The sequence below is a fragment of the Tetrao urogallus genome (assembly GCF_951394365.1).
Source record: "Tetrao urogallus genome assembly, chromosome: 3".
Taxonomy (NCBI): Eukaryota; Metazoa; Chordata; class Aves; order Galliformes; family Phasianidae; genus Tetrao; species Tetrao urogallus.
The window spans coordinates 32,939,314-32,956,715 of record NC_136815.1 but is presented as its reverse complement, the minus strand read 5'-3'; the positions used below and the strand labels follow the sequence as shown (position 1 = coordinate 32,956,715).

At 40.5% G+C, this 17,402-nt stretch overlaps 1 protein-coding gene across 1 annotated transcript in view; it reads right to left on the bottom strand.

The window, feature by feature from the left end:
* Positions 1–17,402, bottom strand: part of CPA6 (carboxypeptidase A6) — a gene marked incomplete at both ends in the record, with an annotated part of 86,477 nt that overhangs the window by 32,717 nt on the left and 36,358 nt on the right. The window contains one exon of the mRNA XM_079534044.1: positions 10,190–10,265. Within this exon, the coding sequence (XP_079390170.1) occupies positions 10,190–10,265 (76 nt within the window). The remainder of the gene's footprint in view (positions 1–10,189; positions 10,266–17,402) is intronic.

Sequence of the window (17,402 nt, the reverse complement as noted above, 5' to 3'; positions counted from 1 at the left end):
TCCATCAAGAGCGCCTCGTATTTCAATTCTGTGTTAGCATATGGCTAGCAAATGGTGTTCTTCTGTTCTTGAACTATCTATGACAGTATGTTGTTGTCCCCACACATTACGCATTACCTATTACATAGTATTTTGGATGTGTACCAGCTAGTGCTAACAGACATGCATTTTCTCATGGGTGGTGGGATTTGTTGGGTCCTGAGAAGATTCTTCAACAACCAGAACAAGCAGATGCAGAAAGCCTACTGAACTGTCTGAACATGCAGCCAAATATTTGAACATCAAAATTTACCTGGCATCTTGAGACTAGAGAAGAAGAGATGCAAGTTAGAGTATGTCTTCAACCCTAGATATTCTCATTTCATTTGACTGGGACCTTCCAACAGTCTTGTTTCCAAGTCCTCTCCTATCTGTCATGAGTTGCACTTAGAGAGTTGGAGGTTTCAATCCTGCCCAGGTGGGGATTTTCAGCAAGATCAGACTTGGAACCTGCTGCTTCACTCAGTGTGACTCTGAGTGCTCGTTCTCAGGCTCAGTGGTGACTCTGCAGATGCCCATTGAATGCTCTTTCTCAGAATCTCATTGGAGGCGTGAGTGTCACTTTCTATGAACATTTGTGAAAGCATATAGAGAGAAACCTATTCCCAGAGGTTTTTAAATAGTTACTGATTTATTTAACAAAGAAAATACGACACATTATTAACTGTGACTACATAGTAGGTACTCTTTATTAATTTCATATCCTTTTTCCAATGTTACTCATCCCATAGAAGTCCCAAGGATTCATTTTATGCTAAGGAAAGACAATGCTCCTTGGGTTTCATATAGGTAGTTTCTTTTTAACCTGAGGTGTTAAGGATAGCTCAACAGTGTAAATGTATTAGCTTTTAGCTGGACAACTTCCAAACTGCAGCAGCCCTGAGCCCATTAGCCACGTCTTTAGCTCAGCATAACAAAGAAAAGTTAACACCAGCAAAAGGGACAAATATTTGTAAAAGATTTGGGTGCTGAGCTAAGAGAATTCAGAATTTCTTCCAGAACTAAAAATTATGCACATAATTTTCCAATAAGACAAATATTTTCTCACTGTAATCCTATCTGTCATAAATAGTGTACAAATCTTCACTGCTCTGCTGAGACAGAAACCAGAGCAGGGAGCTTTTTCATTACTAATTCCATGTTTCCCTCCAACTACTTCTGTGTCTGTGGAAGGGGAACCCAAGAAGAAAGCAGTCTCCTTATTCTTCCCCACAAACATGACTGCATTAATCCCACATTCCTTTTTTCCCTTTAAGTCACTGAAAGAACTCCCTGACTTCTTCAGATCACAGAACTTAGTATAATAGAAAGTAGTGGATAGTAAAATAAAAAAAACCTAATGCTTTGTATTTAAAGCCATTTTCCTGGGCAGCTGCCTCCAGTTTTCTTCACTACTTGTTCATAATTTTTTAAAATTTTCTTAGTTTCTTCTTTCATTTAGTATGTAAGGACAATGCTTGCTGCTCTCAATTGATTTGTTATCATGTGTAGATCAGAAGAGCTGACTGATGCATGTCATTGAAACTAACTATGGTAACTGCCATAACTCACATCTACTATTTGGATAAAAGTGTTTACATGATTTATCTCTGTTGTACCTCATAAAGATAGCAATTTTGTTACACTTTTATTACATAGTAACTACAGTTATTGAACTTATTAAGTTGTATAGAGCAAAACAAGTGCCAAAGCAGACCTTAGCATCACTATGGAATCTACTTCTAGATTCTTTCGACAAATGTTGTCAAATGTAAGGTTCAGAATACAATTCCTGTTATGATGCCACCAGCTCACATGGCTTTCAATTTCTGATCCTCCTGTGAAAGGGAATTTACAGTCAGTAATGCAAGTATTAATGCTGTCAGGGTGTATAGGTTTTGCATTTGCATCCGTATGTATAGACATAAACACCCTAAACAGTGCTGAACTCATTAGATACATTTTCAGTTAAAATACCATAGTAGAAAATAGAGAATAGAAGTGGAAACTGCTCTAGCTTCACAAATGTTGTCAGAAGTCTTACTATCAAAGCTTGATCCCATAACACATAAGAAATGGAGTCACGCACATGTGCATACACGTGGACATATACGGTGTGCAACAGAATCACATTTTAAACTTCTTCTGGTATACTTGCAAAGAATGAGTGAAAGGAGAATGAGTCCTGTTGAATCTGATGTAGGCAGATAATTATAATTGTGCTCTGGTTCACCTGAAAAGACTGCAACTACTCCTCTGTAAATGTAGTCACCCTTACGGATATTTTCAGGATCAAGAATTATTTCATGCCCACATGCCCCTGCCAATTAAGGAACTTTACTGACAGTCCTGACTGCAAATTTCCTTCGGCTTCCCTTTACATGCAACAAACAAGCAAGAGATTCTTTATGCTTTCTAGAAGGACTTACAGGGTAGTCCTGGATGCTGGTGCAAAGTAATTTAAGTTTCTGATTTAGCACACTAGACATTTAATTGGCTCTAACTTTTCAGTATTTATTTGCTTTTGAGTGAGGCTGCTAAGAATAATAAATTGAGATTGATTCACTGAATTGCAGCAGTCATAATACTGGCAGTAAAAGACTGGGAACAGTCTTTTACTGAGAGGTCTTTTACTGAGTCTTGAGGTCTTGCGTTTTGCAGGTATTTCTGAAAGTATAACACAGTAAAGATCTTGCTATTCCATTCACACTGATATAATTTTACCCAGGACACCACACTGCATAAAAGAACTTGTTGGTTGTTCCTCAAGAGAGTCACTGAGTAAAACACATGGCACAACTATTTGGTAATTGAATGCCTGTTCCCACAAGTACAGATGCCAATGGGCTAAGAAGATTTGAAAGATGTGAAGCATCCTTTAGCAGACTCATAAAAAAAGCAACAACAAACAAAGCAACCCAAACTCTGTTTTGTTTCTTATTAAACTATTTATGGCTTGGTTCACTCTGTAGTTGCTGCTGCACTGAGTGAGAATTGGAGTAATGAGACCTGGGCTGGTCCTGCTCCTACTGAAGCAGTGGGAGCTGGGCGATGACTTTGTTGATCTTGGACTCAAGGTTCCTCATCAGTTAAAGGGAAAGCAGATTTCTCCCACCTCAGAAAGTCCAGGCTTCCTGTATCATATGTGAACTTGTGTGTGTACTCGTTATATCTGGGCTCTCTGCTTTTGTCTTTAATCTCCTACTAAACTTTTCTTGGAACAGTATTTTCCTTTTGAGACTGGAAAGTAGTTTTATAGACCCTTGTTCTGATATAGTGATGTATAACCCCATGATGGTCCATCTGTATCTGAAACTTTCTGTGCGTATCTGACTACCGTGTGAATTAGATTAAAATTGACTAAAGCATCTGGTTGTGTAAGTACAAGATGTTCGTAATATATCCAAAGTAAAATGAGCAAAGCCCTGGCTACTGAGCTTATTATACCCTTCTGCAGGGCAGGAATGGCTTCATTTAGGCTGCAATGCGTTCTTACTGCATTTTCAGATGGACTTTTGTTCTCTGAAGTCTTTTTCAGCATTTGCATTTGGAGCTGCAAATGATCAGATTTACGTCCAACTGATCTTTTTGCCCCATATTTCTGATTCCCTGAACTGCAATGACAGGATCAATTCAGGAATTACAATGGTTAAGCAGCTGCAAGAGAGGCTAGAAAACAATTGGAAGGAGCTGTGGCTTCAAGACCTGCTTGGCTGGCTCCTCCCAGTGTTGAAGAAGTTCTTGGCTGCGCCCAGGAATTTCTTTTGTAAAACCTACTGAAGAATGAGTGGTCTGACTCTATTATGCCAGGAATGTTCACAGAGCAGTAGCTTCTTTGCTGCTTATACAAACAACACCAATTCCAGTCAGGCATATGTGATTAAATGTGCTCATAGAACACTGGTAGAGTAGAAGTTATCAGTCAAGGCTTGAATAAAGAGGCAATTCAAAAATAATGCTTATGAAAGAAAATTCCGGAGCAGATAAACCAAATCTGTGGGTTCTGAGAACCTGAGCAAATCTGTTTCTTTGCAAAGCAGTTTGGAATCTGACATTTGTTTCTGTCAGTCAAGTCCAACAGATTTAAAACCATGAAAAAGTTCATAAATCAGCATTAGTCTTCTCAGATGGTGTCCTAAACAAGAAAGAGCTAGAGACAAGGGGCAGTCACTGGAGATGATATGAGGCAGAGGGGCAGGGGATGGATGAGAAGAGCCCTGCAGGACAGAGATTGGGCAGTTCTGTGATACTCTGGTCATTCCATCTCATCATAAACATTTATCTTTCTTTGTTAACGACTGTAACAACTTGCAAATGGTTAGGATGAAAAGAATGAATCTGAAAAATAGCATTTCTGAGTCAGAAGTAAAGTTTTGTGTCGTATCAATAAAATGAGATAGCAGCAAAGGATTGCAGCAGGATAGGATTTTAGATCAGTGCCTATGATTGTATCAGAGCAGCCATCAGTCCAGGAACCATGACAGTGATCAATAATTAGAAAGAAAGAACTCCGTGTGTATGAACTTGAGTTGTTAAAAATTTTGTTGCATTTTAGTCCATCTCAACCGAATGCAAACCTGCCTTAAAACTGCTATGCAATGTTCTTACATGAAAGCTGGAGGAGGAGCAACACCACCATTCATCCCTACCATACTCACCATTGTATCCACCCCAGTGGTCTCAGACACAGGCAATGCACAAGAGGTGTTTAAGGATGTGCAGTGGTGCTAGTAGTGGGAAGCCTGGTTACTCAGCTCTTACTTCCCCATAGAAACTGAAAGAAACTTGATGCAGGAAGGTACCGGAGACAAGGGATGCTGCTGACTCGTGGCATCTCCCCCTTCTGCAGAGCAGTGGCTTCCAGCTGCCGCTGCCTTCATCACTGGGTGAAAACCAGAAACTGAGACCTTCTGCCTTAAACGATGGCAGGCTCCTTACCTGCTTTGTTTCTTAGGAGCTCAGGCACATATTGCATTAAGAAGCAGAAGTACTTGCAGATGTGGCAATGATTGAGGTGCCTAAGAACTTCCTGACAAACTGCTCTAAGATGATGGCACTGTGTCCACAGAGCGGGGGCTGCAGGGGGAGTGCAGGGCCCCACTGCGCCTGGATGGGTCAGAGCCACCTCCTGCTGCTTTGCGGGCTGGATGGCAGCCAGCACGACCCAGTGCATTTATGCTTTCTTTTTGCTTTGATACTGTGGATGAGTTTGTTTGAGTTAATTTGTTGAATTCAAAGAAATTTAAACAACTTTACAGAACTCACAGCAGGCAAATTTTCTACTGTAAGGCAGGCTATTTTTAATGGCAGTTCAGGTCTGCAAGCTATGATCGCCCATTGGGGGAAAAAAGCAACATTTTGTCACGTACAAGTTAATTGAAGTACGCTATGAAATCATCAATTTATAATAATGATTAATAACAAAGCACTGTGGGCAATGGAGCTACAGAGCAAAACTAATTTGTGGAAATTACTCAGCAAGTGATTATGACTAATGTGATTTGCCTTTGGGCAACTCATGAACCAAAAGTTAAACGTGTGGAATGACATTAACCATTATTCATTCAGTATAGACAATGACATTTGTACTGTAACAGAGCCTATTTACTCCAGGCAAGTTTAAGGGATTTATTATAATAAGCGTTACATGGATTTTATTTGTTTATTTATTCATTTGGAGGAGGAGGGGAGGGGGGCAAATATCTATCCTAAAGCTCCAAATACCAACGTTAAAAAGTCTGAAAGGATTACACCAGTCTGAGTTAGCCTTTTAGTTCACATACTGGGAGCACAACAGTGCTGTTTGTGATCAAACATTTTCATGTGGACTGAAGTCTTTGAGTATCCACACAGCCTCTGCTGCAGGTTTTGTCGCTCACACAATGGCTAGCCTGTCATTACTGCCCAAGTTAATCAGTGAGGGCACATTTTAAGATATTTCAAGCACACTAAGACATGGCCAATTCCAAGATCATCCTTCAAGGAACACTCAGTGTAGGTTTCTATAAATGCACATTTAAGAAAAGACTCCTTTTGTGCTTGACACTCTTCTCAAAAGCGGTGGAGGTTGCAGCCTGCTGGCTTCTATGGCATTGGGTGCAGCATGGCATCCCCGCCTCTTCCCTTACTTCCCTGGTGTTTCTTTCTTTTCCCCAGATCAGGAGAGGCAAATGACAGATAGTTCATTCTAGAAGGATAAAAAAGATCGGCACTTTCTCCATGCTTTCATACATTTTTAAAATGTTCGATGCCATGGGATTTTCTTAGGAAAAACTATCAGTGGTGGGTTCATTTTATATTATTACCAAGAAATGTAATACCCCTAGAAGTAAAGGAGATCTTTGTAGCTTAGCAGTTTGCAGAAATAAAGAAGCCGGAGCAGACTTAAAATGACAAAATATGCTCAGGAACGATTAGTGGTAAGGACAGTTATTAAGAAATGAGTAGATAAAATAAATGTGTGAAAAGACACATAAACCACCCTTGTTAGTGCCCATTTATTTTCTACCTGATTGTTTTCCCCTTGTCCAAATCAGTGCACTCTAAGAAGGAGTAGCTTTGCATTTGCATTTCTTTTGTTGTCAGCTCGATGCTAAAATATACTGCTTTGTTATAGGACAATCAGAGTACTTTTCTGTGACTTCATGATTAAGCCCTTCAGAAGGATACGACCATTTGAACTTGACAAAGATGACATTTTCTTTTAATTTGTTTGGGTTATGAAAGAATGTCCAGAGGAAAAGGCTAAGTGACTGTCTTATAAGTGTAGATTTTAAAGGCAGAATGAAATGGCTGAAATAAATTCAGAACACCACAAGTCTATTACAAAGCTCTTTCCACGAGACACAGTGAGAAGGAAGTCTGGGACAAAAGCGATTATCTTCTCTTTCCCTTGCCAGCCTAGAGAAAGGAGAAATGAGCAACCCACCAGTAGCCACAGCAGTGGGATCACAGAATCATAGAATCACAGAACCATTGAAAAGACCACTAAGACTCTTGTCCAATCATCAGTCCATCCCCACATCATGCCCACTAACCATGTCCCTCAATGCCACATCTACCCTCTTCTTGAACATCTCCAGGGATGGTGATGCTATCACTTCCCTGTGCAGCTTGTTCCAATGCATTACCAGTGGTTATGGAGCACACTGCACTCAGAGGATGCTGTTTCTGCTTTTTCATGTGACCAATAACACCTCTCTGGGAAGATCAGAAGTAAGTGATGAAATTCTGGGAAGTGTGGTCTTCTGGTGAAATGCTATTCTGGGATTTTGGAGGGATCGACTTCCAGGTCCTAGCTCTACCAGTATAGTTTGGAATGATCTTTATTTTGCTGCATGTCAGGTCACAGTGCTGCATTATGCAGCATCTTGTCAGCAGGTCAAGAGAGGTTATCCTCCCTCTCTCTTTAGCCCTGGTGAGGCTTCAACTGGAATACTGCATCCAGTTCTAGGTTCCACTGTACAAGAAAAACATGGAGCTTCTGGAGCAAATCCAGCAAAGGGCTACTAAAATGATTAAGAAACTGTAATGAGACCTCTCGTAGAAGGAAAGGCTGGGGCAGCTGGGCCTGTTTATCGTAGAGAACAGAACACTCAATGGGTGTCTGATCAATGTATTGAAAGGAAGGGTGCCGAAAAGATTGGGTCAGACTCTTCTCACTGGTGCTCAGTGATAGGTCAAGAGGCAACAGGAGCCAACTGGAACACAGGAAGTTCCATCTGAAGACAACAAAAAAATTTATTTGCTATGAGAGTGACAGAGCACTGGCACAAGTTTCCTGGATAGGTTGTGGAGTCTCCTTCCCCAGAGATATTAAAAAACCACCCAGACACAGGTGGACATTAGTTAGCAGGGGTTTGGATTAGCTGATCTCCAGAGGTCATTTCCAACCTCAACCTTTCTATGTTTCTCTGGTCCCATGAATTTGTGATTCTGACCACATGTAGACAGGCAGTCAAGTAGTTGCAGATGGGACAGCCCCAAGACCTAAAAAGCAGCCAAATCCATACTGTTTTCATGAAACTGGGTGTCAGTACTGTCTTATATTTTAAAAAATCTTCCCATCAACCTCCTTAGCTCCCTACCTCATAAAAATCAATCATTTTCTAATTAACTAGTCAGATTCCAATGCACTTGCCAAAATTTTATTATCCTGTTCTCAGAGTTGTAGTATGCAACTATTTATTCAAGTTTCTACTGCTCCCACTTTGATGAAATTGGGTGAACGAATCTCCATCTGGGAGCCTAAGGGAGCTCTGTAATGAGAAACAGTTGCAGGAAGGTGAGTAACCCTTTTGCTTTGCAGGGTTTGCAATATGAGGAGAAAGGAAAAAACATATGTGCTCCCTCTTTATGTTCCAGTATCCAAAGGGAAGAAATTAATGCAAAAAACAGCTTCCACATGTACTTCTTGGTCTGATGGTTAGACTTTTTTCCTAATTTGAGTGAAATGATTATCCTCTTTGGGGTTTTACTGTAACATTCAAAGCTGAGGGTCAGGCCCAAAGTCTCCCTGAGACATTAGTAAACTCTGCAGAAACAACTATAAGATGATATTCTTTAACTGACTTGGGCATTACAGTGCAAAGCACTATAATGCATAGCATTGAACACTGAGGTTCCTCATGCAATGTGTATGGAAGCCAAACGCCTTAAGAGCAACATTTAGTATCCTAAGTGGAGAAATAACCAAACATGTCAATAAGAAATGTAGAGGTGATGGAGAGAGCCTCAGCCTACAACTTAAAGCTAGTAAGGCATCAAGCCTCACCTGATGGATATTCTCTGCAGTGAATCTTCCCCTGGGGTCTGGAGTCTAAGGTTCTGTCCACTTTCTTATGAACCAGCAGCAAGAAAGCTTCATCAAAACCAAAAGATGGAATACTTAATGTGAGAGCTCTAGCAGCGTCATTTTTTTTCCAATTTGATAAGCAGGCTAAGATTTGGTTAGCTTGTATCCTTGGTGTTAACTACTGGACTATAAAATTACATGCACTTTCACTCTTTGTCCCAGTGAGAACATAATCATTTATATCAGGCCTCAGTAACACAGAATGAGATTCACTGCAGTTTGCCAAATAGTTTGCTTGAAGTTGAAAGCAGTGAACAGCAAAGGTATTTGCTCATGCTCTCAACACTTTGATACTACTGATGTGACACAAAACTATATTACCCAGGACTGACAGTTACCACAGTGATCCACTGGCAGTGTCCATACAGCTCTTGTCAGCCAGACACAAATGCAGGCTTGAGTTCACTCTGCCAAATTACTTAACTTGTTGTGTCTGTGCTACTTCTAAGGCTGCCCATCAAACTGCTCTACCTTCACAGTTATAGGGAAAAGTCAGCTGTTGCCCTCCTGCAGAGCATAAGCCAACACAGGTAAACAGCAGAACCTGGGACTCGCGGTCAACACCTGGAACAAATTCAACATCATGATCAAATTGCTACTTCTTTGTTTCTGCTTTGGTTATTCTGTTTTGGAGACTATTAATGAGGTTCATCCATCCCTGGGTGCCTAAGCTAAGTCCATGAGCACGGCACAATCCTTGCTTTGCTGTTGCAAGGATTTGGGGTCCTGCTTGTGGGTAATCTCCTTTGTTGTCTGTGATACTGAGCCAGATTGCTATAGAATGAGCGCCTGTGCCTTTGGTAGTTTTGCTAGCAATGCAGAGCACATTTATGTTGTGTTGCACCAGGTAGGATCTCACTCCAAAGCTTTTCATTTATATCTTCAAGAAAAGGCTAAGGAAGACGGTTTCTGGCTTGCCAGTGAGTCCTGCCTGTGGACATTCTGCTAGAGATATTCCCAGACTAAAGCCACTTTATTTTTCTTACTTCTGTATGTGTTCATACCTTGAAGTCAGTATTTTAAATTAAATCAAGCTAGATAATGAAGCATGCAATTGTGTATGCTGGCAAGAAGTGGGAGGGGAAAAAACCAGCAAACTTGCAAGTGTGTCATGTATATAGGCAGTAAGTGTTTTCTGTTAAAATTATCAGGCATGATGAATCCAGTTCCTTTGCCATTTTATTGAAAAATTAAGAATTTAATGGGAAAAGGCTGTTTTCCAGAGAATTAAATAGCTTGAAGTAAAATGACAAATTAAAGGCATTTAACCAGTGCAGTTTTCCACAAAAATGGGAAAAAGAAGATAATCAAACTCACCTTAAGCCTGTTAAATGCAGCCTTCAGGATCTGTGTCTCCCTCTCGCTCTCAGGAACAACACGAATGACTTTATCACTGCCAATAAGAGAACAGTGAATTGACACTTTCAGGATTCTTGCAGCAGCACAATGCAACAGTAAATAGGTTACAGTGGCTGTAATTGCACTCGGCAGCAGCAAAATGCCAGACGAACTGGAGCTGTGCTTCTAAACTTTCTGCTTGGGTCGTGCACTTCCATGCAAGTGTTTTGCTCTTTGAAAACAAGAGTGTTATGTTGTTCTTCCATTTCTGTGTAAATGCTTTTGTTCCTTGCTTCTAACAACCGTTCAAACAGATATCTTCCATACTGAAAGTGTACCTCAGATAAAAAATTATCCTTTATATTGCAAAAACATAAAATGTCTTTCTGAAGGCAAGATCAGCAAGATGCACTGCTTTTATAGGTTTGAAAATGTAATGGGCTTTGGAGGATCCAGTGGTCTCATACTTTAAAGAGGGGACTGTAGAAGATAGGTGGCCTTCATATGAAGGACATACCTTTTTCCTTACCCTTACCCTTGCACAAATCTGTCATGTAAGCATGTAAACAGCTATTCTTACATGCTCAGAAGGTTCTAGATAATAGCAGCTCATTCTATGCACTTTTTTTTTAGCAGATTATAACGAACGTAAATTTTGAAACATAGAACACGAAACTGAATAGCTGTCCATCCATCTGATGGAACTCTGGGAGGCTGGAGAGCACAAGGTGACTGCAGAAAAATGCAAGCTGTGATTGTGCAACTAAAACATTAAATTCCACTCACAAAAGGGGCTGAAATAATTGTGCATGGCCAATGTTAGTTCTGGTGTTTTCCTACCTTTTAAGACTTTGGCTTCACATCATAACATTCAGTACTTCTCTCCCAAAAGCCCAAAGAAATCATACACATCTTTATTTGGACAGTTCCGTCCTCCAGCCAGAATCCTCTTCAATTTTTTTGTCCAATTTCTTCCTTGCTTGGGAATTTTATGCTGTAGAATTTCCCTTGACATTGAGAGGAAGCTTGTTACAAAAACATATTGTGAAGCCCCTTATCTTCCTGATGCTTCTGAATCTGCTCAGAAGATACTTGGCTAACTAGAAACAACACTGGTGAGTGTGCCTTCACCTTCTCCCTGTCTTAGGAAGGTTCCTTGGCTGCTGTCATTTCTCAGAAAGCAAGTACTAGATCCTTCCTTTGCGGCTGCAGCTCTTGTAAGACTCCCCAGTGTTGTAAGAATTATTAAGATATTTACGAGTAAACATTAAATATTATCAGAGTGTCATACGAAATCTGGGAAGAAAACTCTCTTAACTCCAGTGTGGTGCTTGAAAGTGGCACTCCTTTATTCCCCATGGCTCACACAGGGCAACTTGACAAGCAAGCACACCCTCTCGGAGTTCAAGTTCTACAGTTGAACAGTTGGGACATACATATGCAGTACATTGGCATACATATTCATTGTTTTTCAAGGTCTCATAGATATGTGCTAATGTCTCTTTGGGGGCAAGCTCAGTGGTATCTAGGGTGGTCGAATGCCCACCTTCTTCCCATTTTTTCACTATCAGCTCCATCAGCAAAGCCTTTGACCTACTTCCATCTACTTTTCCCTGGTTTGGAAGATTTCATTGCTTGTTAGGCCATAGAGAGTCACTTTTTACAAACAATGTACAGGGAACCTGTGGAAAATGTCCTTGCACATTTTGAGGCAAAAGATAAAAGTGTTCTATTGTGACTCCAGTACTTCTTGCAAGGCAAAATCATTGAGACAGAAGATAAAAGTATTCTATTATGTCTCCAGTGCCAAATTACTGAGGAAAAACAAGACTATTCACCCACTAAAGCTGAAATGGAAAGCTTTAGAACTATCCCTAGAATGTGTGTGCAATAATACTGATGTAGCCAGAGAAGTGGACTACATCAGTCCACTGTTCTCGGCTGCGGTTGGCCTTACCTGACAAATGGTCTGTGCCTCAGGAGGAAGATTTCTGGAAAGAACCTTTTTATGATTTGGCAGCTCTAAAAATTCTAAGGGAAAGATTTTTTACTAAGCTTTTGAGACAAGTTGAACCTCCCTTATAGGAACTTACACAAAAACAGAATGCTCCTTAGAGCATAAAACTGTTGTGTATTTTCAAGGGAAGTAAATGCTCTTAATTTATAATGCACACAGCAGTAATAGTCTTTCCCATTACTCACTTCTCTAGGAGTATTAAATTTCTGTTAAGAAGGAAATTATTAAAAAGCAGCAACGATTGCCCAGGACATGTGAAGGTGAAGTAATTAATAAACATTCATTGGAAGTTTCTGGAAGAATTGGGGCAACCAACATATGCGGAACAGATTTTAATGAAATAAGTATTTAAGCATGTGTTATACATCTACGATGGAATGTTGAAGGGACTGATATCACTTAGGTATGGTACTGAATTAATACACGTCACTCTAAACTGTCTTGGATTAGCTCAGCAGCTCTGTCATTTCTCATGTGATGAAACACATGCCTTAAAGGGGAAAACACTGGTGCTGTGACTGATTGATCACTTGACACATCATTGGGAAATGCCTCAAGCTGTGGCTGGCCCTGCTCCTGGAGAGCTCAAAGAAAGCAGTTTGTCATACCTGGTGCTGTTAGTATTTCATAAAAGGATGGTTAAGCCAATGCCACCAGGCAGTTTCACTTTTTGTTGTGCAAGCTCCAGGAAGGCAATGAACTCCTGAAGGCTATCGACAAACTCCCACTTATGTAGGCTAGCCAGCTGGTGGGTAATCATTCTAGGTTCTTCCAAAAAGCACAAATACCAGATCCTGCTTTATTCTTGATATCCACCAACCAAATAACATAGTCCTAAGCTTTCCTAGGAATATTTCACATTAAAAAATCAAATTATTACATTAAGCACTATGCAGTACCCAATGGATTTAAAGTAGAGATCCAACAGCCTATACAATTTTTAACACTCAGCAACAAATTCTACCGGTTCATGGACTGCTGTGGCTGACAAATGGCAGCTGTATCCAAAACATTCAGAACTATCCGTAGTGACATCCCCTATCCTTGCTCCTTGAGCTCTCAAGGAGAAAGGATCAAGTTGATCACATATACATTTAGGAAAAGTTGTTTCATATTGTCTTGCCTGATGATGCATGTCAGCAAAATGCTGCTTTATGCATTATTTTTCTAACTATGCTGTCTCTAAAACATTTCTTAAAAGCCTAATTTTAAAATTTTAAACAAATAGCAAGATGGAATATATTTTGCAGAAATTAATATAGAACATTCAGTCAACGAGGACAAACTTTCAATTTATCACCAGCAACTAAACTAATGGCATTAAGAGCTAGGATTTAGAGGGATGGTTTGAATTTTGTACCAACACGACTGAAAGCATTCACAAACAGAAGTACACAAGCTTTAAGAATTAAACTGACCAGTGAGATTGGTGAGCAAAGAGTAGCAGCCAGAGAGTGATGTCCCCATGGACAGTCTGGTATCTGAGCAAAAAGGGTGACAAACCATTGGCTAGCACTGACATGCAGAGGGTTTTATGTTCTTCGTGATCCTCTTATATTTTTAAGAACTGCATGAAAAATGGTGCAGCTGCTTTTGAAACACAGAATATGCTACGTGAGTCTGTGATAAACTCTGCCACTGCTGGGGAATAAAAATTCTTTGTTGATTTCTTTGGATCTTTTTATTTACTTCATTGTTTTACTTATCTATGAACAGACCAGATGGATTCAATGAAGCCGTTCTGGAGCACATGCAAAACTTCTTTACCAATGTTGTGTATGGAATTTCTCTCATGAAGTCACATGGCGTGAATTGTGTTTTTGTAAATTTCTCATTTCCTTCCGGAAAATCCTTATTGTTATTATCTTGACTAATGTGAACCTTAATCAGCTCTCTCATTTCCCAAGGAATTCAATTAAAATATGTTTACAAAGATTTTACAAGTATTTTAAACACAGTTTGAGGAATTATGTTATAAATCAAAAAACCTACAGGGAAAAAAAACACCCAAAACGAACCCAAAAGAAAACAAATCCCCACAATCCTCACTTATAGTCATCTACTCCTAATGGCAGAGGAAATCTTACAGTTCTTGAGAACAAGTCGCCATAGCTTTTGCACTTAACTGGTTCATTAAGGTGACGGGAGTACACACACACTGAAAGATACATCTGAAAAAACTACACCATGAAAGCCTCTAGACAACTCCCAATATGCCATCAACTTTCATGTGCAATGAAAGATTCATTGCTTCACTCCTTCATCTCCACTGAACTCTTCTGCTAGTCGAAATGTTTCAAAATATTCAAACTTTCTATATCTGTCTGTTACTGGGATAGTGTTTCAACCAGAGCTTTAGTACTCTTTAAAAAAATTGCTTAAATAAGGTTGGGCTCTTTCTGGAAATTTAATAGGAATGTGTGGGAAGGGAACTTAACAAAACTTCCTGAACACAACTGTAAGGTTTTCTGTATTGGAACAGATGCTGATCCAAACAGAAAAGAGAACCATTTGTGTTTTCTATATAGCGTTCTGTATAATTTCTGCTTTTTAGTTAATAAGGCAGGAAAACTGATGTTATTCCTGGTACAAAGAAGAGCTAGCTTATCTATAATTTTGAAAGAAAATGATTTTGCTTGGGTAATGTAGGAAGAAATGCTGAGGAGGTAAAATATTTTATTGCATGATATTTATCAGTATCGAACAGATGACTTCTTTGAAAACAGAACTTATATGCATGTTGCCTGCTAATTCCCAGACTTGGTCTATCTGAGTTTGAAAGATTTTTTTAGGTGCAAAATTGATGTCCTACTTTACCCAAGCAAGAAACTTGCAGGCCTAAACTATGCAGTACTACCAGCACTATTCCTTTAAACAGCTTAATTCTATGAACAGGTGGTATGCAAAGGTGAATGTTTGCAGTTTAAGTTCCAACAAAGGAATGATGTTTTTTCAAGCAAAGGTGGCCTCCAGTGATTTGCAAACACTGCACATCAAACACAGAAAAGGGGGAACCAGTTGCTTCCGTCTCATAAAAAAACTCTGTATGCTAATGGATGCCATCTTGCATCAACAAATGTCGCTGGGTCTTATGTAAATACAAGAGAGAAAGAAAGCACTTTCTCAGAGCAGAAAATAAACAAAATCATAGAATCACAGAATGGTTTGGGTTGGAAGGGACCTTTAAGATCATCTAGTTCCAGCCTGCTGCTGTAGACAGGGACACCTCCCTCTAGACTAGGTTATTCACAGCCCCATTCAAGCCTTGAATGCTTCCAGGAGGAGGCATCCACAACCTTACTGGGCAACCTGTTCCAGTGTCTTACCACTCTCACAGTAAAGAATTTCTTCCTGATATCTAGTCTAAATCTACCCTCAATCAGTTTAAAGCTATTTCTTCTCATCTTGTCACTACATGTCTTTATAAAAAGTCCCTCCTCAGCTTTCCTGTAGGTCCTTTCAGGTACTGGAAGGCTACTCTAATGCTACCCTGGAGTCTTCTCTTCTCCGGGATGAAGACCCACAGCTCTCTCAGCCTGTCCTCATATGGGAGGTGCTCCAGCCCTCTGATCATCTTTGTGGCCCTCCTCTGGACCTGTGTCAACAGATTGATGTCTTTTTTTTGAGGTCTCCAGGACTGGATGCAGTACTCCAAATGGGGTCTTCCAACTCCAGAGTAGAGGGGCCTCCTTCAACCTGCTCCACCTCCTTCAACCTGCTCATCATGCTTCACTTGATGCAACTTAGGATATGATTGGTCTTCTAGGCTCAAGCACACATTGCCAACTCATGTCGAGTCTTTCATCAATCAGCACCCCCAAATCCTTCTCGTCTGATCTCAAGCCATTCATAACCCAACCTGTATCTATGCTTGAGATTGCCACAACCCAGGTGCAGGACCTTGCACTTGGCCTTGAACTTCATTAGCTGGCATGGACCCACCTCTCAAGCTTGTCCAGGTCCCTCTGAATGGCATCCTTTTCCTCTAGCATGTCAACTGCACCACTCAGCTTGGCATCATCTGCAAACTTGCTGAGGACGCACTCAATCCCACTGTTCTTGTCTCCTACAAAGATGTTAAGTAACACCAGTCCCATCCCAGCACCCATCCCTGAGGAATGCTACTTGCCACCAGTCTCCACGTACACACTGAGCCACTGACTGTAATTCTCTGAGTGTGACCATTCAGCCAATTCCCACTTCCTAAGTGGACCACCCATCAAATCCACATTTCTCCATTTTGGCAACCAAGATGTCATGCAGGACACTGTAAAATGTTTTGCACGAGTCCAGGCAGATGATGTCAGTTGCTCTTCCTCTATCCACTGACACCGTAATTCTATCATAAAATGCCACCAAGTCAGGCATCACTTGGTCTTTCTGAAGCCATGTTGGTTTTCACCAATCACCTCATCTTCACTTTCCATGTGCCTCAGTAGGGCCCTCAGGTGGATCCGCTCCATGATCTTGCCAGGCACAGGGGTGAGACTGATATGCTTGTAGTTCCCTGGATCTTCTTTTTTTCTCTTCTTGAAAATGAAGGTTATGTTTCCCCTTTTCCAGTCAATGGGAACTTCACAATACTGCTGTGACCTTTCAAAGATGACAGATAGTGGCTTGGCAACTTAATCTGCCAGTTCTGAAGAAATCATAGAATCATACCATTCTATGATTCTATTATATTATTCTATAATTCCCTCAGAACCTGTGGATGGATCTCATCAGGTCCGATGCACTTGTGCATCTTCAAGTTCTTTAGATGGTCTCAAACCTGATCTTCACTTACAGGGGGCACATTCTTACCTTTGCTTTCTGCAGCTTAGGCAGTATGGCTAAGCCCTTGCTGGTGAAAACAGAGGCAAAGAAGTCACTGAGCACCTCAGCTTTCTTCATATCCCTCATCTCCAGGTCTTCAGTTTCCTTCCAGAGAGGTCCCACCTTTTCTCTGGCCTTCCTTTCATCCCTCATATATCTGTAGAACTTCTTCTTGTTCCCCTTTATGCCCCTGGCTAGATTTAATTCTATTTGTGTTTTAGCTTTTCTAACCTGATCCGTGGCTGCTCAGACAACATTTTGTACTCCTCCCAGGTAACCCATTCCTGCTTCCACTCTGTATAGACTTTCTTTTTGCACTTAAGTAAGTCCAAGAGCTTCCTGTTGATCCATGGAGGCCTC